This window comes from Drosophila pseudoobscura, chromosome X (genome assembly GCF_009870125.1).
Source record: "Drosophila pseudoobscura strain MV-25-SWS-2005 chromosome X, UCI_Dpse_MV25, whole genome shotgun sequence".
In the NCBI taxonomy this organism is placed as follows: Eukaryota; Metazoa; Arthropoda; class Insecta; order Diptera; family Drosophilidae; genus Drosophila; species Drosophila pseudoobscura.
This window is the reverse complement of record NC_046683.1, coordinates 49496942-49524637: the sequence shown is the minus strand read 5'-3', so window position 1 is coordinate 49524637 and position 27696 is coordinate 49496942. Positions and strand designations below refer to the sequence as shown.

The window sequence follows — 27696 nt, the reverse complement described above, 5'->3', positions numbered from 1 at the left end:
TCACAGTGGGATGCTTTATGAAAGAAAGGGGGGATTCTGGTTTCTATTCCGCCTTTAATTTGGAGTCCGTAACTAGAGCAATCGTCTTGGAAATTAACGCTCCAAGAGCTGCTTTCTCGGCACCCAAGGGCTCCACTCATTTGGACTTAGTTCTCTCTTACTTTCGTTGACACATTTTCCTCTTTAGAAGCTCCTAATCATCTATTTCGTTACAGTTTTTCATCATTCATTTTCGTTTTTTTTTCAACTAATTTCTCGAAATTTGTGGTCTGTTTTTCTTTTCTTCTCCGTCTCTCTGTCGGTCTTAGTGACTGACTGACTGATGATGCTGATCTCATTTGAAGCAAAAAATATAATTTATTTCTGTTTATAGTTAGCAGATGTTTGCCAAATTATATACGACAGGCACACTGAAAAGTTTCTTCGACTTTGAAATGTTATTTCTGTCTAGGTTTTGACGTTGAAAAAGGTAAATATGTCAAGGAAACCATAAACACACATAGTTTGGTGAGAGAACTGCTGCAGCTGACCCGCAACTCCCACAAAACTCAACAAAAAAACTGGTATGGCACTCACATCATTTGTTTCCAACATAGCAATCGTATTCGAAATTCCACCTTTTCGGATTAAAGGACAAAGCAGTCGAGCCGAGGCAATGCAAAGTAAGACTGAAGCTAATTGCACTCTAGTGCAGTGCATTTATAGCGAATGGGCATTATTGACATGCCACGAGTCTGTCTAGTATATCTGTCATGACATGCGAACCCCCAGGTGGGTGGTTGCCCCCTTACCACCCACCGTGTCGAGTGAACCCTGAACTTTTGATGGAATTACCCGAGTCGCCAGCAGTATCAAGGGTAAATAATGGTTGGGGAGGGGGACTGCTTACTTGCTCGTTGAGATTGTCGCAGATCTCGGCACTGAGTGCACCGTTCATTTTGTTGCCAGATCCTCCGGGGGCGCCTCCACAGCCACCGCCACCTCCACCACCACCACCGGCGCTGCTATCCTCGAAATCACAGAGTAATTTGTTTTTGAAATTCTTGATGTTCTCCAGCTTGAATCCGTTTGTGTTTGTATTGTTTGTTTTGTTATTGAATTTACTTGTCAACGTTTCCAAGTTGTACACTTTGTTGTTGTGGCTGCTATTGATATGGTTGTTGTTCGATTCGATGCTGTTGTTGTTGTTGTTGCTATTGCTATTGTTGTTGTTGTTCGCCTCCAACTTGTTCTCGATGAAGACCAACGAGCTGGGCTCCGAATTCGATGGCACTATATCCTCAAAGTCGGCCGGATTGAGGCTCAGAAATGTCTCCTGATCGATCAGTATGGGTGGATGCTTGCCGAAGCCGCAATACTCGTAGTCCCCCACGCCGCCGCCCAGGCTGTAGGCGTTGCTCAGCGGATTCTGCGTGGAGCTCGTATTGAAGTTCAGATTCAAATCCTCCAGACTCTCCGTCGATAGCTTCCGGCTCGGCTGTCCTGCTCCTCCGATCCGGCACTTGTTGTTCAGGCTGCTGCTGTTGTTGTTGTTGTGGCTCTTGTTCGCCAGCGGGTGGTGCGCTGTGGGTCCGACAAACTCGAATTGGCCCGCCCACATATCATAGGCTAGATCGATGCTATCGGGCTGGCTGGCAGGTTGACTACTCATGATTTACTTGTTGTTGTTTAATTTTTGCTTTATTTTGGCTTTATATGTAGATTTATGGGGGCGTGGCACTGGTTTGCTTGTCACTTTGATGAGTATTTTTTTGTGCTGTCTGTTTATTTTATTTTTTTTTTTTGGGAAGACTCGAGTATTTTTGTCTCTCAGTTTTGTAGGCACATTCTTCAGATATTTTCAATCATTTGTTTGAGGCACTTTTCTATGCATTTTAAGGCTTGGCTCTGACTACATGAAAAATTCATATATATTTTATTTGGTATAACGGTATTTATTTGGCAACAGTTGCGTATTTATTTAATGGTTTCAAGTCACATCTTTTATGCCCGTAAGTTCATTTAATTTTATTCACATTTTCCATAATTTAGTGTAATTTATTTATCATTAAATTTAAAAGACTTCTTTGTCGTTCCTTCTTCCACCATTTTCCAGCACCCTCCCTCTACCGATCCCCACCAAAGTGGTTTTCTCACAATTAAAAGCAGTTTTAATTCATTCTCGGGCTCTGTGCCCCACAGATGTCTCCCCAAAAAGTGGGTTTCTTGAACTGTTCTTGGACCAAAGTTCAGGCACAAAACAAAAGAATTTTCCCCCTCGGGCGGAAGAGTGAATTGTGCAGAAAAATAAATAAATAAATGAATAGAAGCTTAGAAAATGATTTCTGCTTTCGGATAACTCGGATGGCCTTTAGCACAGTTCTTAACAAATTGAAAGGTAATTGTTGGGGATTTAGATTGGGATTTGGCTAGAAAGCAGAGCAAGAAATCGACTGGAAACAATGGAAAAAGAGGAGCAAAAGAAAATACAGCCAAGGCAGCAGGGCAGTGGAGGGCAGTGGAGGGCAGGGCTGAATTTTTTGTATTTCATGCAGGAAATGGGCGATGGAAAAACATTGGAGAGAGAGAGAGAGAGAGAGAGAGACGACACAGACAAAGAAGAACAATCCAAGAACAATCATGAACTTCTTGGACTACCCCTGCCCCCTACCCACGGGGGTCTCCCTACCCTTTCCAGGTCTGGTTCTTTCTACACGACTGGGTTTGGTCTCTGGTCTTCTGGGCTTCTGCCTGACTTTAATTTCCTAGTGGAATTGATGAACTTCGTGTAGATAATCGCAAAAGCAACAACAACAGCAGCCACTATGAAATGCAGCTAAGAAGAAGCAAATCTGCTGGAGCATGCAGTTCGTCTTCTTCTTTGGCTCTCTTCTTCTTCTTCTTCTTCTTCTTAGCCATCTGCAATTCTTCTGTAACTTGTAGAATTGCATAACGCAGCCAGAGAGCATTCGGCTAGTCTTGCAGCCAATTGATGATTCAATTCGCGCAACGCCAGAGAACTTAAATGAAAATGTGTCATGAATTTGACGGAATTTTCCTTCTGCTGCTAAATTGTTTATAATAAATTGCATGATTCACAAAAAGCAGAGCAGAGCAGAGCTGAGCAGAGCAATTTGAGAAGAAACCAACCAAGAGATGAGTATTCTGCACAATTGTTCGCTCAGCGGCTCTCATGTCAAATGGGTTTAAGTGGCCTGTCATAATAAATTTGAATTTATTTGTTGTTTGTGGGAATGAGAACATCCCAGAAGATCCAAGATCTTCAAGATCAGATGTGCGAGGATGTTACTTAAGACAAAAACCACACAAATCTCAAAGAAATCAACTAAAGTCGAAGCACTCCACTCCGACCACAAAATCCATTGATCTATGTCCAATTTTGTCAATGGACCATTGCAGTCCCAACAACAACAACAACAACATCAACAACAACTTTCACCAACCAGCCGGTCGTCTGGTGAACAACCCAAGCCACAAATATTTAAGACCCTGTCGACCAACTTGTTTCGTTTCGTTCGAAAACGATCAAAAACCGAAAGTGAGTGAAACAAGCGCCTTGGAACACAATTTTCCTTTTCAACTGCAATATTTCGGGATCTGTACACAGTTGCAGACAGATTTTATGATGCATCTGTCAGCGTTCACCGCTCAAGATCCGAACTGGAGGCCAATCGATCTATTTCTGGGCCTGGCCCGCTGCAATCATTCGATTTTATTGCCGAAGATATAGCATTTATGTAGTGCCGTAAAGATTGACTTGTTTAGGACTCTAGGATAGGAATAGGGCCAGAGAATAGGGGGCATAATAGATGTTTTAGTTGGATCTGTAACACTTCCATTGGTGCAGCTTTAACCTATTCCTATCCATTCCAGCTAAGCCAAAATTAACCTCATTTTCGTGCAATTCTTTGCCTATTTTGCATTCGCGATGCACCTTTTGGACGGCGACGCCCGCCCACGCGAAGAGGTGAAACTGAGGCAACATGCTAACCTCAATTCACGGCTTGACGGGGTCCAGACAGGCCGACAGACAGACGGACGGACAGACAACAGCTGTTTGCTGTCACACTCTGACTCTGATTCTAGCCGCTGCCTCTTCCCACCCACATATCTCACCTGGGCTTTGCATCATAATGAAATCCACAAGATACACAGACAACACTGGCAATCACAGTTAGTTCTCTCCCTCTGTCCCTCTCCCTCTCCCACTCTACATTATATAAGCAATCTCTCCTCTCTCTTTGCTTAGCCAGCAGAGCATTAAATACGATTTTTGTTGAGACTTCAAGGCAAAATTCGTAGACAAAAAAAAAAAGAGGAATCTCTTTGCATATCCTCCTCCCTCCCCCCCACAGAGGCATTCCCGTTGCTCTGGAACATCTTTTGTTTGGATTCTGCTGGCCATCCAACAAGTCTCTAATTACCACAAAATGCAATGCCTGCCTGGGTTTTCTATTCGGTTTTCCTATTTATTCCGTTTTCGTGCTTTATTTTGGCCTGAAAACAATGTGGGGAACGGAGGGCGGACGGACTCATTGCCAGGCTTATCGAAATGTTCGACGAGTTTTATGGCCGAGATGCCCTTGTCGCACACAAAACACACAGACACAAATAAAGAAAGGTCAAACAAGCTATGGGAGGTCATGACTGATAATGTTCTAATGTCTAGTCTATTGAGAAGAATTAATTGGGAACGGAGCTGTTGTTCTCACGGAACTAGTTCAAAGAGGAGCACTTTCCAAACGGAGTTGCAATTAGCTGAATATCACACATTTTGTTTACTGAACCAAGGCAATTAAAACATTAATATTTAATGAAGCAAACTTTCCTTTTTTTGACAGCTTTGTACGCCGAGATCTCAATATCGGTTCAACAATTTGCTGCCTTACATACTCGTAGTCGTACAAGAAAATTATCATTAGCCCCAGCAAAATTGAATTCCACAAAATATTTGCATACAATCGGCTGGGGCTGGCTTTATGGATGGGTGGGGAGCTCATTAAATGCAAATTTTTCTCATCTGCGCATTTTTCATGCAACAAAGTAGGAAAATGTTGGCAAAAGGAAAATCCAACAAAGAGCCAAAGAGTTTTCGGAAAGATCGAGTTTCCGATCCATTGTTGGTTCATGTGCAGCGATTTTTTTTTAACGAAAATATTCACATTAAATTATGGTAAATAAGTATTAAACAAAATTCAAATATTGTGTGTTGATTACAGAAAGAACACAGGACAGGACACAAGACACACAAGGCCCACCACCAGTGTCGATTGAAAGCCGCGAAACGCGAAAACATACTGAATGGAACCAGAACCACAATTTCAGGGGCACAATCATCCAAAGCATTCCCAAAGAGAGCAAGAGAGAAGATCCCCAGAGAGGGAGACTGCGACTGAGAGCAATCTTTATAAATAGGAAAAATAATAATCAACAAACAAAAGTCAGAGAACGCACGAAACGATCGTCTACGGCTGGGCTGGGCTGGGCTGGGCTGGGGGTATCAACAATCCACAATTTCGAGAAAAACTTTTCGCCATCTGTGTGTCCGAGGGTGTCTCTCTCTCGGCTCCTGCATCTCTCTCTCCCACATACATGTATATGTACATATGTTTGGTTCTTGACTCAGCGACAACGCATAATTATGAGGAATTTAATAGCAGCCGCCCATGCCCTCCCCCCTCCATCGATACGCAGCCACAAACAAAAGCGCAAGTGAATAAGCAGGGACACGAACCAACAGCAGACCCGAGCAGTGGCCCGAGTCGTAAAGGGACGGGACGCATGCGGGATGGTGTCTGCCTCTGCCTCTGCCTCTGCCTCTATCTCCTTCTTCCGTTGATGTCATTGCCTGTTTTTGTTGCTCTTTTTTGTAGACCTTTTTTCTTATTGGTTTTTATGTTTTGTTTTTAGTTCCGGTACGTCTCCTCCCTGCTTCTGCTTGTGCCGTTAGATTTATATGCCTACTAATTGACTTTGCATTGCTAATGAAAGAATATTTTCCATATTCCCGAAGCTAACGGTATGGAAAACCTACTGTAGAAGGGGCATCCACTCTTGGGTGCATCGGTAGATACTTTTTGAATGAACTTGAAAATTCTGTGCGTGATTCCAAGTGGAAGTTGTTGATTTATTTTAATCGTTTTTACGTTTTTTATAATACGGTAATACAACGAATGTTGTGAGAGGAAATGCAGGAAAACTTTTAATGGTTTGAAGGTACATACTTAGGAGTTTTTTAGGAAAATTGTTAGGAATTTTTTTGTATTTCCCGTACCTAACGTTCATTTAATATTAAGCTGGAAAATAGTTTGATTAGACCACTTTAAAAACTTCTTTCCTCGAGAGCATAATCTTTAATCTTTAATAACTTAATAATAATCTTCTTGGGTCACAGCAAAAAAAAAATAAAGATAAATATATTATTTATATTTATCCATTTATTTAAAATATTGGACTGGGTTAACGGTTCAACTTAATTAAATTTTTCATTTTTTTAAATTTTTATTATTGCTTTTTGAGTGTTTTTCCTTTTCTTTGTCGTCAGTTTCATCATTTATCAATTTGATGCCACACTTGATTCCATTTTTCCATGAAACACTTTCGCAGACTTATTCAACCGCATTTTTCAATTTGTGATCAATCAAGCAATTGCCTCGGGAGAGGATGGGGATGGGATGGATGTGCACTCGGGTCTACAAGGGACTCGGGAGGGAGGGTATCAATTTTGATTAGCCGGCGGCACTGCGGGGCACAGACACGTAAGGCTTTTCCACAACATACGCTGGTAATTAACAGTGTATTTTCGCCATTATGCTGGACTTTATTTGTATTTTCCATACACACTCGTTTATTAAATAATCGTTTAATGAGCCGGCCAGGCCGCGGCACCTGACACACCTGATAAACGAATTGGATCGATAAAAAAAAAACGGCCACCAACACACGCAATCAAAAAATAGTATCAGTTTACGGAATTTACACTTTTTTGGCACTTTTTCTTTTCTTTTTGGCACGAAAAATTGGTTGCAAACTGTTTGGACACCCACCCAAAGAGAGTGCAACAGCAGGGGGCAACGGCAATGGCAACGGCAAGCCAAGCAGCTGCATATTCAATTGCACGCGAAACCCACCAAAGAGAGACAGAGCGAGAGAGAGAGAGAGAGAGCGGCAGAGGGCCGAACGACCCCAACACGACGACGTTCCGTTCCGTCCGTCAGCCGCTGTTCGTGTAGCGCACGCGGCAAGAGTTAAATGCAATCTGAGCAGAGCGCAGACCCAGAGCGCCGGCGGCCCCAGCGAGCGCCGAGCTACGAGCGCCAAGCGCCCAACGCTGGCGTCTCTGCCGGCGTCGTCACACAGCTGGATCCGCGACTTGTTTTGTTTGCCCAAAAACAGAAGCAAACCACGAGGGAGGAGGGCTAGTTTTTGGGTGCCGAGGCTTTCAATACCCTGGCAGATCGATCGAATGTCGAGTGTCAGTTTGTTTTGAGTTATTTGTCAGCCGATGGAATTGTGATTTCCAATAATTTAGAGAATTCGAGAGATGTTTTCGGGGACATCTATGTGGCACCACTAGTTTACGCAGAGGTACGTTCCAAACAGCTGGTCAAACTCAATATACCCTCGTCCAGGGTATAGCAAGAGCAAAGGCAAAGGCAAAGGCGAAGTAAAGGCAGCGCAGCAGCAACGAAAAATGCGACTAATGCTACTTAGGAGCGTAGGAAATTTGTATTACTCGTACAAGAGGAGGGAAAGGGAGCAACTTGGCACTAGAAAAGAGAGAGACAGAGAGGGATGGAGGCAGACAAAGTAGCTCTTTAGATTCGTTCAAAGTGCATGGGTGAAGTAGCATGTTGGGTGTGGAATGCGTGTATCCAGTGCAAAGAATCAGCTCTCCAACAGAATTGAGTCAATTAACACTAATAGGGTGGAAACGCAAAGGAAAGCCCCAGTCAGAAAAGTAGTTCACCGAGGGAACCAGTCCCAAAATGGGTGAAAAGTCAAGGAAAGGGCCGTATGACTCAGTTGAAGGGAACTAGAACCAAAAGGGATGGAATCAGTTCAATCTACTTCCCAGATATTAAAACACAAGAAATTATGCTGGGGCGATACACTTTGTTGAAGATTTGCTGCGTGTACATTTGTCGATTCCAATACTGTTTATGAATGCTGATTTTTTGTCGATATGTGGAATGCTGTTTAGGAATGCCAAGCTTGTGAACTGAACTGGTTCATTTTTTGTTACATGTGTGTGTGTGTATGTCAAGATGTGTAGTTCTTGTCAGTTTTTGTTCAGTATTTGTGGTGTGTGGTGGGTGTGTGGTGGGTGTGTGGTGGGTGTGTGGTGGGTGTGTGGTGGGTGTGTGGTGGGTGTGTGGTGGGTGTGTGGTGGGTGTGTGGTGGGGGCATGGTGGGGGCATGGTGGGGGCATGGTGGGTGTTTGGTGGGTGTTTGGTGGGTGTTTGGTGGGTGTTTGGTGGGGTGTTTGGTGGGGTGTTTGGTGGGGTGTTTGGTGGGTGTATAAATGAACTAGTTCTTGTCAGTTTTTGTTCAGTATGTGGTGTGTGGTGGGTGTGTGGTGGGTGTGTGGTGGGTGTGTGGTGGGGGCATGGTGGGTGTTTGGTGGGGTGTTTGGTGGGGTGTTTGGTGGGGTGTTTGGTGGGGTGTTTGGTGGGGTGTTTGGTGGGGTGTTTGGTGGGGTGTTTGGTGGGGTGTTTGGTGGGGTGTTTGGTGGGGTGTTTGGTGGGGTGTTTGGTGGGGTGTTTGGTGGGGTGTTTGGTGGGGTGTTTGGTGGGGTGTTTGGTGGGGTGTTTGGTGGGGTGTTTGGTGGGGTGTTTGGTGGGGTGTTTGGTGGGGTGTTTGGTGGGGTGTTTGGTGGGGTGTTTGGTGGGGTGTTTGGTGGGGTGTTTGGTGGGGTGTTTGGTGGGGTGTTTGGTGGGGTGTTTGGTGGGTGTTTGGTGGGTGTTTGGTGGGTGTGTGGTGGGTGTGTGGTGGGTGTGTGGTGGGTGTGTGGTGGGTGTGTGGTGTGTGTGTGGTGGGTGTGTGGTGTGTGTGTGGTGTGTGTGTGGTGGGTGTGTGGTGGGTGTGTGGTGGGTGTGTGGTGGGTGTGTGGTGGGTGTGTGGTGTGTGGCAGGCTTATAGAGCTCCACAATCCTCAATTATGACTGGCGCCGAGGTCTTGCCAGTGGTGGAGCCGTACGATTCGACCTTCTGGACAATCTCCATGCCCTCGACGACCTTGCCAAAGACCACATGCTTCCGGTCCAGCCAGTTGGTCTTGCTAGTGCAGATGAAGAACTGCGATCCGTTGGTGTTGGCCCCAGCATTGGCCATCGACAGGATGCCCGGTCCAGTGTGCTGCAGCTCGAAGTTCTCGTCGGGGAACTTGTTGCCGTAGATGGAGCGCCCGCCGGTTCCGTTCTGGTTGGTGAAGTCCCCACCCTGGCACATGAAGTTGGGTATGATACGGTGGAAGGGAGAGCCCTTGTAGCCGTAACCCTTCTCGCCGGTGCACAGGGCGCGGAAGTTCTCAGCCGTCTTAGGCACCACATCGGAGCGCAGCTCCATGACGATACGACCCAGCTTCTCGTTTCCGGCGGTAATGTCGAAGTACACTCGCGGCAAGGACATCTTTGCTATATTACCTAGCGAACGCACTAAAGCCAGATCTAAGTAGGGGGTTTATTTTCATTTTTTTAAATTCAAAAACACTTCAAACTTTTTTTACGAATATTTACCGGAAAAACTACTGTGAATTACTTTGTGCGAGCAAAAACTATTTTTAATATTTAGATCCGAACACTGGAACGGTTGGAGTTAGAATGAAAATTTTTGTGGGGATTTCAAGTATCAGGACTGAATCAAGGGAAGACCGATTTCACAGCCTTCTTGATACAAAAAATATTTCAAATTTCTGGCTAAAAATTACACAAAACATTCAAGAAAAGCTAACTAGATCTTGGGAAAGTCTAAGACTAAAACAAGTCTCTTACGCACAGCCTTATCTTCAGCTATAATCTTTATATCTTTATAGATCCAGCAACGTAACTATGTTCTCTTTAGACTTCTCGTTTTGTTTATCCCCCTCTTGAGTCAACCGCAGCCCCCAGTAGTCGGTGAATGATCAAAACCCGCATTATTTGCATTTCATTCTCGTTTGTGTACCAACTTTATAGTATACCCTAATGTACATATATATACCCGATGAGTATGTGTTCTTATAATTAGGCAAAAAACTTGGCCAATATTTATGTACCATGGTAAATAAAAGCTGTGAGAATTAGCCAAGTTTTCAAGAACTCGCAATTTCAACTACAATTCAGGCATTTGTTTGCATTCGATAGAGCACCCCCTCGTAGCCTACTAGCTTCAGATAGTATATGTATACCTGTGTTTGGCTCATTCTGTGTACACAATACTCGTACTTTTCAGTGTTTTGTTAGTTGTCGGGGCAACGCACCAAAGTGGTGGCTACTTCGGGGTAAATACCTAAAAAGAGGGCCGCCTAGGAAGGTTGGTATACGATAAGATTGCCTGGTAACTGGGGAACCTGACTCAGACGGCAGCAGTTCTGTGGGGGAACCTGTCATTGGATGGCTTTTGGTTTCGATTGAGATGTGCCCGAAAACCCATCAGATATAAGGAAATCATAGAGCTTTCATTTCACTTCTTCTCCCCCAGAAAAAAATGGCAAGAGTTCAAGATGATGTGGTATAAGAGCTACAAGAGGCATAAAAACGACTGATTCGCACGTAGGCCGTAATTGTTAACTCTCCGCGAGGCCGGGCCGGGCCGGCAGTGGCTGCGAGACAGCAGCAACTGTCTCATTATTTATCATAAATTGTTGTACGGCCAAATAGCGAAAGAGCCAGCCCAAAGCTGGCGCTGGACTGCGGCAAGTGCAGCCTCGCTCGATCCCAACTGGATTCGATGCGACTAGTTACCCATTAATGTAACGCCCCGTTTGCCTTGTACAACCTTGTGCAAAAATAATGGAAAAAAGCTACAAAAACAGATACAAGACTACAGACATGACGTAATGGAGACCAACAGAAGGCGTAGGATTTGTGCTTGGCAACTGCTCCCAGTACCAGAGCTAGAGCCGCACCCTCGCCTCCACCCTCGAGTGGCCTCTCGGGCGCCTCTCTGCAGAGCGCGGTGTGTGCGAGTGGGAACATACATAAATCCACATTATGGCCAATTCTTTGGGCGATTTCTCAGCTTAGATAGCAGTGCTGTACACTGCCGGCACTGGCAGCAGAAACACTTTTCTGGGTTCGTTTTCACACTCACCCACTAGAATTGGTAAGATAAGCCAGTGCCCGAGGTAATGTGCGCTGTTTTGTTGCCAAAAAGAACCAACAAGATTATTATTAGATGTGGCTGGAAAAAAGGAACATGGATAATGGATATGGAAATCAAGTGATTTCAAATGTCGAGCGAAAGGAAGTCCCTCCCCTGCCCACAGCCCACCTCTGGCAATTTTCCCTCCCATTTAGGTTAAACGTTTTCGTAAACATCTCCGAGTGTATAATTCTTTTTCGGTCTATTTAAAGGCGCATTTGCATTAATTATGATAATTGCAACGTTTATGCCTCGATTCGTTGTGTGTGGGTCTGCGAGTCTCCGAGTCTCGGAGTCATCCAAGAGCCAAGTCTCGTTCCCAGTCTCTTCGGGTCTTTTGTCTTCCTATTTCTGGGTCAACGTCACATTTGGGTTAAAATCGATTTTCGTTTATGGTTTTTACACCACGAATTTTTCCTAGTATCTCTTTCGGTTTTGCCTTATGCTTTTTATGTTGTGTCGGGTCTGGGGTCTGAGCTCTGGGCTCTGGGGTCTGGGGTCTGAGGTCTTGGGCCTTAAGGTGGGCGTCGCTGGCAGCAAAGGTGCCAGCAAAATTGTTTAATCGATAAGACGGCCATTGCAGGTGGGGAGCCCATTTGTTGGTGTCTCTTTATGGGGAGGGGGCTGTGTGTGATGGATCGATCGATGAGCACGATGGTACGGTATTGGTTCAACGGTCTTGCGGGTACCATCTTCTTCGTATTGCTCGGATTTGTTACAGTTAGTTTTCATTCTTTGTTCCGTTACACATTTCGGACTTCAGCGGCAGGTTCAAAACTGATCCCAGAAAATGATTGCCAAATGCAGCTACCTCCAGTTCCTTCCTCTCTGAACGGAATATTGCTTCATTGAGTATTCCATTATTCTATTTATGCATTCTGCAGGCAGACACCTGGCTGGGCCTGGGCCTGGGCATGGGCCTGGGCTTTTTGTTTATGCGTTGCCTTGTAGGTGGCTGCTTCCAGTCAACGCCTTCGTCATGGAGCCCACAGCCGCCTCAGATTGCCTCAGAGATGGAGAGATATTCAATTTGAGAGATTACCAAATCCTAAACAGTTTGCTTGGGCAACTCCTCAAGTGATTTCGTCATCGGAGACACTCCACTTGTGCATGTATTAACCCAAATAGATCTTTCCCGTGCCATCTGTCGGGGTCTCTCTCCCCCTCTCTATCTCTATGCAAGTCTCTGACAATTGAACAAATTGCAATTGTGGCATTGTTTTTGTTTTTGTTTTTTTTGTGTGCCTACAGTTATAATTGCATAAGTGCGACGATGCAAAACCACACACAGCGAGGGAGAGAGGGAGAGCAGATAGCGATCATCCTCCGACAGCAATGGGAATACGGAAAATCACTGTCCTCAAGCCTTATATAAGCCCATTGGTTGGAGATTCTTTTTCTTCCGCCTTAGATACGAGTATTTCAACCAAAACTGACCTCAGCTTAATTAAGCCGCCAACAGAGCATTGAAAAGAAGGGTGAGCGATGGAATGGGATGGGAGGAGATGGAATTGGGCCAAAAGAAGTGAAAGAAAAATTAAAACGAAAATCGTATTTGGTTCAGTGAAAATCTCTTTGGATACGCTTAACACTTTCCCGGGCATTGGGCCAAGGTGAGATGGTGGAAAGTAACCGATTTCCACAGAAAACTTTCAGATACGAATGCCAGAAGATATAAATTCAGTTCTGAGCCGGGCTTAAAAGAGTGGGTACAGTCACAACACAGTCCTCCGTCTCGATTCCTTGTCTTTTTTGCTTTTTCAGCTCATTTCGTATGCAGCGCCAAGTTTCACACAACAATCAAACCAAATGCGAGGGACTTCTATGACTTGTAACGATCTTCTGGCCCCCACTCCACTCCACCCTTCCCTCCCACAAATCGACTTCCGTTTCCCGTTGGCCTGTTGCATAAAAGAACAATTGCGGCCTGGCCTGGCCTCTCAGCCTTTCAAAAATTGATTCGTACGTGAGCTTTTTTTGCAAATCAAATCTTTTCAGCTTTATTTTTTCCTGTCCTTTTCTGGCTTTCTCTTCGCCCTCTCTGGCGTGCATTTGCATATTTTTTTGTAATTACGAATTTTACACCTGTCACACTCACATCCTCTGCCCCTGCCCCTGCCCTGGCGCTTTTCTTTAGTCTTTTCCTTGGGGAGTAATGAGAGTTCCTCAGCGGAACTCGTTCGCTGGAGAGGGCCACAAATTGCAGAGGAAAGAAAGTATTTGTCTAAATTTAAGTTTGATTGAGAGAGATGGAAAAACAAAAGGTCCACGAGAAAATGCATGTTTTTCCAGTAAATTGTTAGAATAAGATTCAAGTTTCAAGAAAATGTGATCGAATAAACTCTATTTTTTCGCCGACAACAGCCTGTCTCTCCCGCGAGCCTTTCCCCAAAAAAGTGAAAATATCTGCAACCTCCCTACAATTGTCCGACCTCTTTGGCACTTGATCAAAATGCTCTTCAGAGGCACCGCTGCCCCCGCCGGGTGGGAAATCAAATTGGCAATAATTTTAGAGGCCGGGGGAGTACATATCAATGACCTTGAGGCGCCAATGTAGACGGCCTGGCCGTGGCCAGGGAGAGCTAAGTGAAATGCCATCTCTTTCCACTTTTTATATAACAATCGGATTGAATCGGATCGGATTGGATCGTGGCAGACAACAGCAACCCACACAAGACCAAAAGTAAAGTTTCACCTGCCAGAGGTAGCCACGAACTCCAATCTCTGAGATGCCAGCGAAGGTGATGGGGGATGGCAATGGCAATGCAGGGAGTGGGAGGGGGAGGCGTAAAGAAAACACGTTTTATCTCATAGTGAAAAGTCACAAAGTCACTTTTCCAGGGAACTTTTTTTTTCAATGGAAAACATTTTTGGAATTTCGTACGAGTATCAATGAAAATGATTTCCACATGCGCGTATCTTGGGAAACTTGCCGCCGATCCGTTCAAGTGCAATTTTTGCCTGCTGATTGGTCATTTCTTTGATGAAATGTCGACAGACATTGACAGTCTCTAAGCAGTTTTTCTGCCAAATCATTGCCTGGGTGATTTACGCAGACTCCGCTATTCAATGCGCACTTTTTGAGGGCAAATTGTGCAAGAAAACATGTATAACAAGTAAATGAAAGCAATAAATAGGACCCAAATAGGAGTCGCAATCATATTTGATCGCCCAAATTCATATCTACATATATTCCTATCAAGAACGGAGCTTCTGCTTACCCTATAATCGTAGTCATGGCGATTCTCCAAGCTTATATCGCTGTACATGTCTTCGGTTGTATCACAGTTGGAGCTACGGCCCGAGGAGTTAAAGCTCGATGATCTATAGAGTTGGCTATAAAAAAAATGCAAGCAAAAAGGAATTTATGAAAACGTTAGATATCACTAATAATTTTACCAGTTCTCTAGGTAAACCTAGAGTTTTGTCTTTAAGAAATACCATTTTGGTCGCAGGTTCGAAGAAAGCCTGCTGAATCTAACTCTAACTAACTGAATAAAAGGGTAGGGATATCTTTTCAGAGTCCGTTTTCTAGCAATTAATGGTAGTTTGGGAATATTGATCGCAATTGATCCGGGGAAATCCGGCACAGATTGATTTTTTTTTGCTATTAAAATAGTTTTATTGATACATCACATGTAAATATCATGTAGACTCAAATGTAGATTTATGTGGCGCCACCTGACGACGTACTGGTGGTGGCGCCATACAACTGCAGGTGGCGCCGCTTCGTAAAATGTATATTTTACAATGTAACATTACATTTAGATACTTAGTAGAGACTCAAACCATACATACAATTCTTTTAAAACTGCAGTAGCTTGTGGACCTCAAACTTTAACACCTGTAGCTGCAGGCATTTTTATTTATTTATTTTTAAGACTTTATCTTTTTCCATTATCGTGCTGAGCAAAAAATATTTGTATAATGTCTGTCTGTTATAATCTAACTCCTAAACTGTATTTTGCGGAGGTTTATCTGATCTAGGCATCTGATGGATCTCAGTGCAGATTAGATAAAAGTGTGTACGAAGCTTTTATTATATATTTAGTAATTTTGCAGTTATAAAACTTACCTGGCTAAGGCATTGGTGCTAATCTGTCTGCGGCCAGAACTGGAAAAGAATTAGAAGAACAATTTTAGTATTTAATAGAGAGCATTACGAAAAAATCTTTAAAAATGCCATAAAATCCGCTAAAAATGTATGAAAAATAACCAAATAAGTCTGAGTCTTAATGATATCCTTTTTTTTGCGCTTGTTAGTAGTAGGTTGAGAAGATATTTTGTTAGTTTTCGATACCGATTCGAACCCAATCTCCCCCACAACCCATTAGAGCCCCAAGCCATGAAAGAGAAGGAATTTCGAACATTTTCGAAATGCAAATAATGCCTGACATTGACGGTGAAAAATAGGGAAAAGCGAAAAAGAAACTTGTAAAACAACAACAAAGAAAAAGACACAAAACACGTGATAATGAAAGGAAAGAGAAATAACAACAACAATGGCCACCCACGCGATCAGGTAGAAAATGAAAAAGTGAGGAAAAGTGCCAACAAAAGCCGTTGAATCGCGACAGCCAAGAAAATGTGGCAGTAGTGGCGGCAGCGACAATAGGAAAACTCGAATAACAAAAATAATAATGGTATTCTCAACAGAGATTTGGTTTTGCTTTAGATTGCCCGACGCTAAATGGTAAAAGATTAATCTAGAAACTCCGCGAGTATAAAAATCGCAATAAAAATACAATCTATTTTCACGAAAAAAATAGAGTAGAGTACCATAAATATTTGCAACAGCAACAGACAGCAGTGGACAAATGAGGAAACCAAAGACGACGAAAAATGACGGCAGAGAAAGAAACAGAGAAACAGAAAGACAGACAGCTTCATTTTGAGTAAAAGTAGGGTGTGGCGTTGGAAATCCTCTTTGTTGCACACAGTCCCAGTGCACATCGGCCACGAATATAGGTCAAAGGTGGGAGACATTTTGCCCGAAGAAAAGAAAACACGTTGCAAGGGAAAGGCAAGCCAGTGTCCCCAAAACCGTACAGTCCCCATAAAACTTGGGCATTCTAGTAATTTATTGGTACTTTGTTTTGTTTTGTTGTGCGGTTTCCAGTTAAAGATGATCTCATGGCAAATATGTAGGGGTAAGCAAAACCGCAAATAGTTTACGTTTTGGAGAATTACATAAAAATGTGCGAAAAACAAATAAAAAGTTTTCAAACTTTATCAATTACTAACCCTCTACTGACTGTCCGCCAGCTTCTATGCGGCCCCAACTGAACTCATTAACCCAGTTTCGGGTGTACGTGTACTCCAACACACACACACACACGCACACACACACACGCATAGATGCAGATCTGTCTCATCTGGGTTTTATGGCTCTGCTATGAACTCTATTTTTAAACCGACATAAACCACAACGTAGGACCAACATAAAACCATGCAAATTGGCCACAATTTTCTCAGAAACTTTATTTTATTTTTTAATCGACTTTATATAAGTAAAAGACTTCAAAAACTGAAGTGGCGTGCTCGTAAAAATATGCAAACAAGAAAACTTAAACAAAAAAATATGCCAGAAAATTATTGAAAATTGAGCAAAGCAAAAAAATTGTTTGGGGAAACCTGCTGCTGCCGCTGCCGCTGCTCTTGCAGCAAAAAAAAATATTGCGCAATTTGTGCCAGCAAACAGAGAGTGGAAAATGCGAAAAGTCATCTGCGCACAGTGGGAAAAAACCAATTTTTTCAGCCCACTTTTAGCCGATCTAGGGTTAGGCGGTATCCCTTTAAAGTTTTTCAACGAGTTGTCAGTTTTATTAAATATTTTTAGTTTGAAAATTCGAACAGCTGTTGGCAGTGTGGCAGCTGTAAGGCGCATTGCAATTTCGAAGTCGAAATCATATTTTTGTTTGCTGGATGCCAGATGGTTCGTTGCACCCACTGTGCTGCGGTTTGCCGGGGTGCTGCATTGTATGACTCAGTGCGGTGGCATGCTGCTATTGATGCAACTTAAAGTTGACATTAAATTGGAACCCAAAAGTGGAAGTCCTCAAGCTATTGAATGCTGGAAAACCATGGCAAATAATACTTTTGATATAACCCATTAAACTTTTGCACAAAAACATAATTGTATGTGGCTTCAACTAAAACAAAAACAACAAAAACGCTCCAAAGAAAACGAATCAAAAAATGACAGTTAATTATGGAACAGAAAAAAAAAAATGATCGAGGTAATGTAATCACAAACCAAAAAAAAAACAAAAAGCTGTTTAAATATGATTAAGGTCGTTGGCAGCAAATGGAGGAAGGAGGGAGTTCGGTGGAGAGGCTGGAGAATGACTGAATCAGTTGCAGCATTTGGGTAACCTTGAATCTCGGCGGCTGTGGGGCCGAGGCCGAGGGAGTGTTCTCTTCCCCCCCCCCAAAAAAAATCGAAACGAAATTCGAAACGTGGGCCGGAAGTTCGGGTCTGCGGTTGGTTTTCTTGATGGCAGCGTTTTTGAGAGAGTTTCAGATTCTCCACACATAAACTTTACGGGGCACTAAAACAGGAAGGTAGAAAGAAAAAAACTGTCAAAGTATTCGCCCAAGCACCTGTTGAATAACAGAACACCCCCCCGCACACCCCGCACACCCCGCACACCCTGCAGGCCCCCTTCTAGCACCACAATTACCGTTCATTTGCTCTCCCTCTCCCCCCGCTCGCATTGCGTTCCGCTTCGTTAGCCTGTAAGAGAGAGATAGAGAGATGGAGGGGGGGGTCAGCAGAAGCGAGGGGGTTTGGGAATGGCGGTGAAGGGAGTGGTGGGTGCATGGAGTGGAATTTCAATTGTTGTTTAGAATGAATTTTACAGCACTACGAGTAGAGTTTTTTTTTGGTTTTTTTTTATTTTTTTTCTCTCTGAAATGCTTATGAAATTCATATAATTAGAGGCGGAAAATATGTAAAAGCAACAAGGCTGCAGAGGAGAAGCAATGGGGGAATAGTTCTCCAACAATGGAAGTTGGCTCCTTCTGGCGATTCAATACAGGGTAATCGGTATACGATCAACGGTCCACTTTAACACCCAACTGTTAATTGACTGGCAGGGGGGCTAGGGGGGGAGGGGCACCTCCTCCACTGAGTGATCACCTGACAAAGGGCTCCGTCTGTTGTTATGAGGTTGCACGGGAGTAAAAGTCAAAGGCAAAACTGAGAAACACTTTAATGCTCCCCAGAGGGCCTTCCAAAACAAAAAGTAAGCAACATTAAATAATCGTCTAGAGGTGGCAAGTTTCTTGAACTTTTGCTGTTTTAAATTCAAGCCACAAACAGACAATGGATCGAGTCAGGTTTGTTTCTTTATTCTCTGTCTCTTTCGCTGCTCTTTCGCTGCTCTTTCTCTGTCTTGCCCATCCCCAAGAGAGTCAATCAATCACGATCGGATTATGCAAAAAAACCAAAAACAAGTCACAAATAAAGCTGACTAAAATAATTTCGGACAAGCACCTGTCGCAGTCAGGTGCGACTGACCCAGATACAACAACTACTCCTCTCTCTATCGCTCTCTCTCTCTCTCTCTCGGTCTCTTTTTGGCCTGCCCAAATCAAGTTTTCTATTGCAGAAAAGTCTGTTCCCAGCGAAACGCCTCAATGCACCGTGACTTACTGTTAGGGTTACGGTTTCTGTTTCTGTTTCTGTAGTTGCCCCAAAGGTGTAGACACACCTCGCTCACTCGCTCACTCACTTGGCTCCTCCTCTGCGCTCCCTTAACCCCTCATTAGGTGCCTGGGAAGTTCAACTAATTGAAACTATTAAAAGCAGCTCTTTTTGGTGGGCTCTAGACAGGTTTGCTGTCTCATTAGAGGGCACACAAGGAACAAAAAAAAGCTAAATACAAGGGTATATAGACTTCGGCCTTTTGTGCATTTTTATACCCGATACTCAAAATGAGTATTGGGGTATATTAGATTTGTGGTAAAAGTGGATGTGTGTAACGTCCAGAAGGAATCGTTTCCGACCCCATAAAGTATATATATTCTTGATCAGCATCAATAGCCGAGTCGATTGAGCCATGTCTGTCTGTCCGTCTGTCCGTCCGTCCGTCTGTCCGTCTGTCCGTCCCCTTCAGCGCCTAATGCTCAAAGACTATAAGAGATAGAGCAACGATGTTTTGGATCCAGACTTCTGTGATATGTCACTGCTCCAAAAATATTTCAAAACTTTGCCCCGCCCACTTCCGCCCCCACAAAGGGCGAAAATCTGTGGCATCCACAATTTTAAAGATACGAGAAAACTAAAAACGCAGAATCGTAGAAGATGACTATATCTTCTAGAGTGCAAAATCTGAACCAGATCGTATAATTATTACAGCCAGAATCACGAAAACAATTTCACTCTTTCTCGCTCTGTCTCACTCTAACACACAGGTTTCATGGTCGGTTTTGCCAATTGCAAAATATGAGTTCAAGGATCTCAGAACCTATAAAAGCCAGAGCAACCAAATTTGGTATCCACACTCCTGTGATATCGGACCTTGACCGTTTCCTGTCCAAATTTCGCCACACCCCCTTCCGCCCCCGCAAAGGACGAAAATCTGAGGCAACCACAAATCTCAGAGACTATTAAGGCTAGAGTAACCAAATTTGGTACACACACTCCTTTAAGATGTCACTATAAAACGTATATCTCAGAATTTCGCCCCACCCCCATCCGCCCCCACAAAGGACGAAAATCTGTTGCATCCACAATATTGCAAATTTGAGATAACTAAAAACGCAGAATCATAGAGAATGACCATATCTATCCTCTTGCTGAATTTGGATCAGATCAGGTCATTTTTATAGCCAAAAGGAACAAACCAATTTGCACTGGCTACGCAGCGCCCGACGTCACGCTCAGACTGATTTTCTGTCTCTCTCGCACGCACTCTTTGTCGTGTCGTTAAATATTAGCGGCGTCTGCCGGAGGAGAGCCATACTGACTTAGTATCGGGTATAACCGTAGAGTTGCGGTGTCCGCAGCAACTCACAACGTTCCCCCTCGTTTTTTTTTATTTTTTTGATTAGTTTAATTAGGGAAAAATGTCTAAAGTCTTTAATTAAAACCTCAGATTGGAGAAAGGGCAAGAAAGAAAGAAAGAAAGAGAGAGAGAGTTTGTCAAACATGATCTTGATGTGGGAAAAGACGTAGAAATCTCTGAAAGTACAATCTCTAGGGTTCATAAATAACCCTTAAACCCTCAGCAATTGTTGGGTTTTAACCACGCCACGGATTATTTCTTTTGAAAATGTTTGGAAAAATTCCAAGCTATTCGGGGGTCAGGAATTGTCGCGATTGTTGCCATTTTTTTTCAAAAGAAACAATGACCAAACCACACGGAGACGTCTTTTGTTGGGCCCACAAGGGAAAGTCTTTGTGGGCAGTGACTCGGGGCGTGTCTCTTGACTGCTGACTGAATTCTTAGGAATAATACGAGTATATTTATAACCACTAAGTGCAACAACAACAATAACAACTTGGTGAAATGAATATTTTAATACGCACTTTTTTCTCAAATGACTGCGACGACGGTCATAGGGAAAGTACTCAAAATACTCATCATCCATTTATGTGAGAATGTGAGATTCCGCGGAGGTTTATCTTTATCTTTCGGTTAGCTGTTTTGGCCATCAGTTTTTACCGCCATTGTCCGCACTGTGGACGTCATTGAGTCGCCTTTGTTGGCTTTAACCGATAAGGTGTATTGGCTTTTGGATAAGCATTAATTACAGCACTCTTTGGGCCCTCTTAGCCATGGAGTTCCACGGAAAACATCCATTATTTGATTTTAAGTTTAAGACTTTTTGGTTTATTCAAATTATTTTGGGTTTATTTAATGTTTTAGAAAATGTTTCAAGTACGATTTAGTTTTTAAATATTTTTGAAACATTTTTTTACTATTTTGTAGTGCATTTTAGGACCATTTTCTTTCACTTGGAATTATGTATATTTGGGTATTCTGGAAGAGTTTTCATCGCAGGCATTGCATCAGCTCTTTGGAGCTTCACTTTTCTTTGGTCTAGAGAAAAGGAAATTTCATTTGAAAAACGCAGACCGCAATTGAAACCGACTCGGAATCGGACCCATCATCGACAAATTAGACACACTTTCGCAATGGAAAACGGCGGAGGCCTCGCCTCGGATTGGATCGGTTTGGATCGGATCGGATTGGGGATCGTTGGGGCGGCTGGCCACACTTCACTTTTCATTACGAATCCCCTCAAGCCGAACACCGATTGTGGCGTCTTGTGGTTAATATCTTACGAACACGCGTCTCTTGTGGCCAAACATCGCTCTGATAACGTCGTTAAAAGCTCTCCGAAAGCGAAATCAAAAGGAAAACTGCAGTCGATAGACGGCAGACGGCGGACGGCGGACTACAGACGGCTTCGCTGACCAACTAACAATGAAAATGTGCAGCAACTGACGGGTAACATTTATATGGCTGCTCCATGGGTAATTAAGGCTCTAAAGATGATTCGATTCGATTTTGATTGATGGATCGCGACAGGGCGTGAAAAAAGGTCCCAAGGCGGAGAGTGTGGGTCTCTCACGGCGTGGAAATGTGGAAATGTGGAAATGTGGAAATGCGGCAATGGGTTCGATTTGATTGCCCCGAAGACCTGCATTGAAGTAATTGCTTTTCGTCTTGTGGTCCCAAAAGGGCGTTTAAACAGGCTATTATTGAGCAAGTCATAGGAATCTGAAATTTCTCAGGTCTTTGATTCAGATTTCAGTTTAGAAATTCATATTTTTCTCAGGTGTGTCCCTGTTTCACTCTGGGGGTTAGGGGGGGGATGGGAAAAAGTGCATCACAAAAGGGCGTGGACCTCCCGAGAGCCGGCCAACAGTCACGTGCAGAGAACGAGGCAGACTCGCCGAAGATGGAGCCGGAGATGGAGCAGAGATACTGCCTGGTAGTTTCGCCTGGGAAGGTGCATTGTTGTAGCTTTTTTGTAGTTTTACTTTTAGACACTGCCATTCGGCTTGGGCTTGGGCTCGGGCCATTAAGGCGTGACGGTGACGACGCCGTAAACTACCAAAGTGTAAACTACAACAGCCCAAAACTATGTACAAAATCTCATAAAACCGCGCTGCTCAAATTAAATACGTTTTCTATTCCATGGAAAGCGAAATTTATGGCCAAAACCAAAAAACAAAAAACAAAACAAAAATCACAATTAAGTTTGCGCAAATATTTCGCACTCGCAGACGCATTCGCATTCGCATTCGCCGCGATGTCTGGTCCCAAAACCCACACTTTCACGTACATTTCGTCTATTTGTTTCTTCAACGCAGACACCACCGGAACACTGGTCGTCACAGACTCTCTGTGCGGGATTTGATAAATAATTGAATCGAAAAAGCGAAAAAGCGCCAACGGAAAACGTTTGCCCGCACGCGCTTCCAGTCCCAAGATCCAACTCGAACTAACCGCATTCTCCAACACGGCTCGAAGCGGCAACAACAGCCAGCAGGCCAACAGGCCAGAGCAAAATAAACACACCAGAAAGAGCAGCGAACAAGTGTGTGGGGCGAGAGAGAAACAGAGAGCCAGAGAGAGCTGAGAGAGCTGAGAGCCGCGGCGAGAGCCCCAGCCACTGCTGTGGGGCGAAAGGGTTGCGCCGCTGCTCGAGCATTGCCGGACTGCTCAAGAATGCCCCTTCTGTTAGCCGAGGCACCCCATACCGTTACCGCTACCGCTAACAGCGGGCACAAACCAGTGGCCATCTGGCATCTCTTTCGAGTAACAGTTTTTCCATATAGAGAGGCACCTGCAGCATTGGCTTTGTGCTGCCCGAGAAAGTCACTCAAATATAAATACAAGAGGAAGGAGAACGAGCCCCTGAGATGCTGCCAACTGCCGTATTTAGGGACTTTAGTGGAACCCCCGCAAAATGCCTCTAATAGGTGGCGGGGCGGACACCTTCAGGCTATTGGGGGCCACGCAGGCAACTGGTCTGGTCTGGGAGAAGTACAAAGGGAGACAATTGAAAATCCACTTTTGTGTGAGCTTGGAAACGTTCAAAGGCTTTTCCCAGGGTCATTGGGGTCCATTGAAACGGAGGGAGTAGGAGCAGCCTGGGCTTAAGGTCAGTTTTACTCTTCGATGGCTTTGGGTCTGGGTTCAAACTAGAATCTTTGATGCTTTGTTCCAATTGGGAAACCCTTGCAATCCGTCCGGACTGGCAAACGGAACCTCTGACAAAACGTTGGACGGCGTAATCAATGCAGAAGATGAGTTTTGGAAGACTTCACTGATAACTTCTTCAGATATTTGCGGGTCACGACTTTTTCCATTGACAGCACTGGAGTTTCTTCTGATACAGCATCTGGCTGATCTTCATTCGATATCGGGAACAGAGTCCCGTCTTCCCGTTGTAGAGCTGAACACCCTTCAGCACACAGCACGTGTTTTTTAGTGCCACCTCGAAGTCATTAAATAATTCCTCTAATTCCAATAAGATATATACTTCATCCTTCAGGATGAATACCCATTTTCCCTCATTCCGTTCAGTCTTCTCCTTGGAAACCTTGGAAAGGCCTTTAATTGCTTTCAGAGCTCACCCTTTCGGGGGTTTTTTTTTTCAAGTGTCTCCCATGGGCTGCCCAACCTTCGGTGCACTTATGTATGCGCCTTCCTTCCCCTTCTCTGTTTCTCACAGACCAGACCAGACATAATTACACAGCTGTCTGCGGCTTGTTTTCGGGGGCCCCCAATAGCCTTAAGGTGTCCGCCCCGCCACCTAATGGAGGCATTTGGCGGGGGCTCCCCTAAAGCCCCCAATTTCGGCAATTGGCAGCATCTCAGGGGCTCGTTCTCCTTCCTCTTGTATTTAGATATGCCTCTCTATACGGAAAAACTGTTACTCGAAAGAGTTGCCAGATGGCCACTGGTTTGTGCCCGCTGTTAGCGGTAGCGGTAACGGTATGGGGTGTCTCGGCTAACAGAACGGGCATTCTTGAGCAGTCCGGCAATGCTCGAGCAGCGGCGCAACCCTTTCGCCTCACAGCAGTGGCTGGGGCTCTCGGCGCGGCTCTCTTCTCTCTTTCTGCTTATTTGGTGTTTATTTTGCTTTGGCGTGTTGTTGCCGCTTCGAGCCAGGTTGGGGAATGCGGCTAGTTCGAGCTGGCCCTTGGATCTGGACTGATAAGCGTAGATATGGCGTGTGAGCATTGCCCACCAGCAAGTGGATTGTCATAACTAATGTTAGATCATTGAGAAAAGATTCAAGTGGGAAAAGAAGCGATGGAATTATAGTTTAAGCAGAAGCCTTCTCTCAATAAGAGTGATATTCGGAAGACGGATCTATGGCATTAAGACATTATTCAATAATATGTGGATGGAGGAAGAAATATAAGCCAGATTGGAAGGGCAATTTATCATCAAAAAAGGCATCTGCTAGCTCTTCACTCTTAGGAGTTAAATATCTCAAAAATATATAATTGTTTTATTTATTGAAATTTGTAAATTTTCTTTTTTTTTCAAGATATTTCTGTATATTTTTCTTCGGTTCTTAAAGTGCATTTTTTCGTATCGCTCTTTTGTTGAATGCCAAGTGCAGGCCGAGACCGAGGGGCAACAAATTCCCAGCAGTTGGGCAAAGACAAAGGCATTTGCATGACAACTTCAAGGGGGAGCACTGGGAGGGAGGGGGGGCTCTGGGAACACCAGGGTCTGGCAACGATTTAAGGCCTGGGAAAGGGTTAACTGATCTGAACACGCCTTGAACGGAGGGAAATCGCCGGGCATACTCCACACCGATTCCAGATGAAAGCCTGGCGGCAGTGGACAAACTCTAGCATCCATCTTGGCGTGAATTTTGGGTCAATTTTATTCGCGACTTGACAAAAGTGTCGGCCTAAATTCTGAAGAGTAAACAATTGCCTTGCCTCAAGTCAAACCTGTTTTCAGTGCCGCCAGCTCCTCACTTCCTCAGAGCCAGAGCCAGAGCCGGAGTCAGAGCCAGAGCCACAGACAAAGCCAGAGCCAGGCGAGAGCCAGGCAAGAGCTCTCTGGGCAAATTCCAATGGCATGACTACCCCTGAGAGAGAGAGAGAGAGACAGCGATGTGAAACTTGTAAGCCAGGCCAATTCAAGCCGAACCAAGGGGAAAAGGAGATTGGTTAGAGCCAGGCCCGCATTTTATGGGCACTCGGTGTACCTTCAACCTTTCCGCAAAGGCGAGAGAAGAGCTCTCGCAAAAGCAGCCAAACCGCTTTGGCCCAGGGGAGAGAGGGCAAACAGGAAACAAGGTCTCCTCTCCATGTGAACTCCAAGCAGAACGCCAACTATCAAGGAAGCCGCAGAGATCTCATCGCAAAGTTCTCATTTATTTCCCTTCGTTCCGGCAAAATCTCTCGCCATTAATCTGATATATTTATTATGGTCTGGTCTGGTCTGGTCTCGCAATTAAAGCCCCCAGAAATGTGCCAATTTTGTGTGTAACTTTTATGATGGGCCCCATTTTGGGGGCGGGGCGTTGGGTTGGCCGAAAGAAAGCTCTTGAAAATGAGCCACAATTGTACATTTCGGTTGTATAACAATTGAAGTGGTCGGAAAAGATGGAAAAACCTGATAGCCACTGTAGTTGAGATGGAAAAAATCCAATCAAAATGTTCAAAATAAAAGTTTTGATACAAATTCGAATAAAAATACATTTGTTGTATGCTCTTGATGCTGAAAATATTAAAATAGTTCCCTTAAATGTACACCAATTGAGTAATTAATTTGTTTATGTACAATATATGTGAGCCGAAACCAAAATGGGCCAAAAATGTGAGATTAGAGGTTAGATAGATGGTTTGTTGGTTGGTTGGTTGGTTGCGTGAGCAGATTCTACATGAAACCCAAAGGAATAATGATTATGATAATGATAATGTGGCTTACTGTCTCATGGAGCCCCAACGACGCTGCGATAAGCTATCGGGATTGCTGTAAGAAAAATATTCATCAATTTAAGGTTTCAATTAAGGCTAAAAGTGCACATTTGGCTAAAGTTTTAGTTTGTGGCTTAAAGAGGTAATCATTTCCAAGAAATTTGAAAATTCCTTAAGTATTTGTCTGCTTTGCTATTTCTCTTCCATTTGTAATTACTTTCCAATCAATGATTTGATGAATCATACTTTAAATATATTAATCTATAATCCCTGATCTTTTATTAATATTTAGAGAAACGTCTCTTGAACACTTTGCACACCGAAGATCGTTGTTTCAATTCCCAAATCAGTGGCACCACCTTTTCCATTATACCTTGCAGCTGGACTGCTTTAACAGACTTCGGCTGATGGAAATGTTGGAGGTATTCAATGAACAAAACTCTGTTAAGTTGCTTAACCAAATGTTAACTGGATATTCAAGACATAATTGTATTATTTATATTATTTATAACAACTTTGGTCTCCAAAAAAAACATGTGCATGCCCCACGAGCACCGACTGTGTTGGGATTTGCGACTCGAAGACGGAGCCACGCATGAATCACGGCTTGTGGCGGCCCAGGCCGAGACGAGCATAGAAAAAACTGGTTTTCTGTATGCATTTTAATGCCACATACATGTGTATACACACAGAAAAGGTTAAATATTCAAATAGTGTGGCTTTTTGTTGTTGTTTTTTTTTGCTACGGACAAATTGTGACTAGAGTTTTGAATTGATGAAGTCTCTGGGACTGGACTGCCGACTGCCGACTGTCGACTGGTTGGGGCAGCTTTATGGCCATTACGTAGTCAGTAGCCTGATTATGTGTGCAACCTTATTTTTCTTACAACTGTAGAGATTCGCATTCGATTCGTTTCGATATCCATTTTGGGAGTGGAGCGAGTGAATAATGGACTGGTGGTGGTGGTGGTGGGAGTGTGGGTTTACCTTGTCGGTGTGCGTCTCAGACTGCGTCTGGCCCAATTGTCTCGGGGCATAATGTTCAGTTCGTCATCGCTGGAAATGGCAGGACAGTTAATTCTAAACTCCAATGGATAGGCATTCGATTCGACTCACTCTTGGGGCGTGGATGAGCCCGCATGCGGGGCCAGATCCAGTTCGATGCCAACACTGGTGTTCAGATTGTTATTTCCATCGTTCGAGTGTCCACTGTGATTGGAACTTCCCACGCTGAGATTGTTGTTGCCATTGACGTGGTTGTTGCTACTGTTGTTGTTGTTGTTGCTGATGCTGTTGTTGTTGTTGTTATTGCTCGAATTGGAGCCATTCCGTCCTTCCCTCAGTTGGGCGGGATACTCGTTCTCGCCATAGCCCTCGAAGGACTCGCCATCGGATAAGGACGAACACTGAGATTTGGCAACGCCCGCTACAAAAAAAAAGAA

General features: G+C 44.0%; 2 protein-coding genes across 10 annotated transcripts in view; both read right to left on the bottom strand.

The window, feature by feature from the left end:
* nuf (rab11 family-interacting protein nuf) overlaps positions 1-27696 on the bottom strand; it is a 40347-nt gene that overhangs the window by 4729 nt on the left and 7922 nt on the right. For 2 of the 8 annotated variants that reach the window (XM_015187537.2, XM_033381604.1), the window contains 5 exons: positions 27371-27680; positions 27242-27310; positions 26265-26309; positions 15419-15457; positions 14565-14679 (listed from right to left, as the gene is read on the bottom strand). In XM_015187537.2, the coding sequence (XP_015043023.2) occupies positions 14565-14679; positions 15419-15457; positions 26265-26309; positions 27242-27310; positions 27371-27680 (578 nt within the window). Of the gene's footprint in view, positions 1-889; positions 1892-5217; positions 5357-14564; positions 14680-15418; positions 15458-20878; positions 21114-22644; positions 22662-26264; positions 26310-27241; positions 27311-27370; positions 27681-27696 lie in introns of those variants that run through there. The other 6 variants (XM_033381605.1, XM_033381606.1, XM_015187538.2 and 3 more) reach the window with 5 other exon arrangements.
* Positions 9105-9880, bottom strand: LOC26532615 (peptidyl-prolyl cis-trans isomerase). Of its 2 annotated transcripts, none has more exons than XM_033381610.1 (2): positions 9738-9880; positions 9105-9668 (listed from the first exon to the last, which is right to left on the bottom strand). In XM_033381610.1, exon 2 carries the CDS (start codon positions 9628-9630, stop codon positions 9136-9138), a length of 495 nt encoding a protein of 164 aa, XP_033237501.1. In that variant the 5' UTR covers positions 9631-9668; positions 9738-9880; the 3' UTR covers positions 9105-9135. The 2 variants fall into 2 exon arrangements, with proteins under 2 accessions (XP_033237501.1, XP_033237502.1); XM_033381611.1 differs by having other exon boundaries at positions 9750-9773.

Bases quoted from the DNA above. Each gene is read 5' to 3' on its own strand.
- LOC26532615 (XM_033381610.1), bottom strand. From the start codon at position 9,630: ATGTCCTTGCCGCGAGTGTACTTCGACATTACCGCCGGAAACGAGAAG.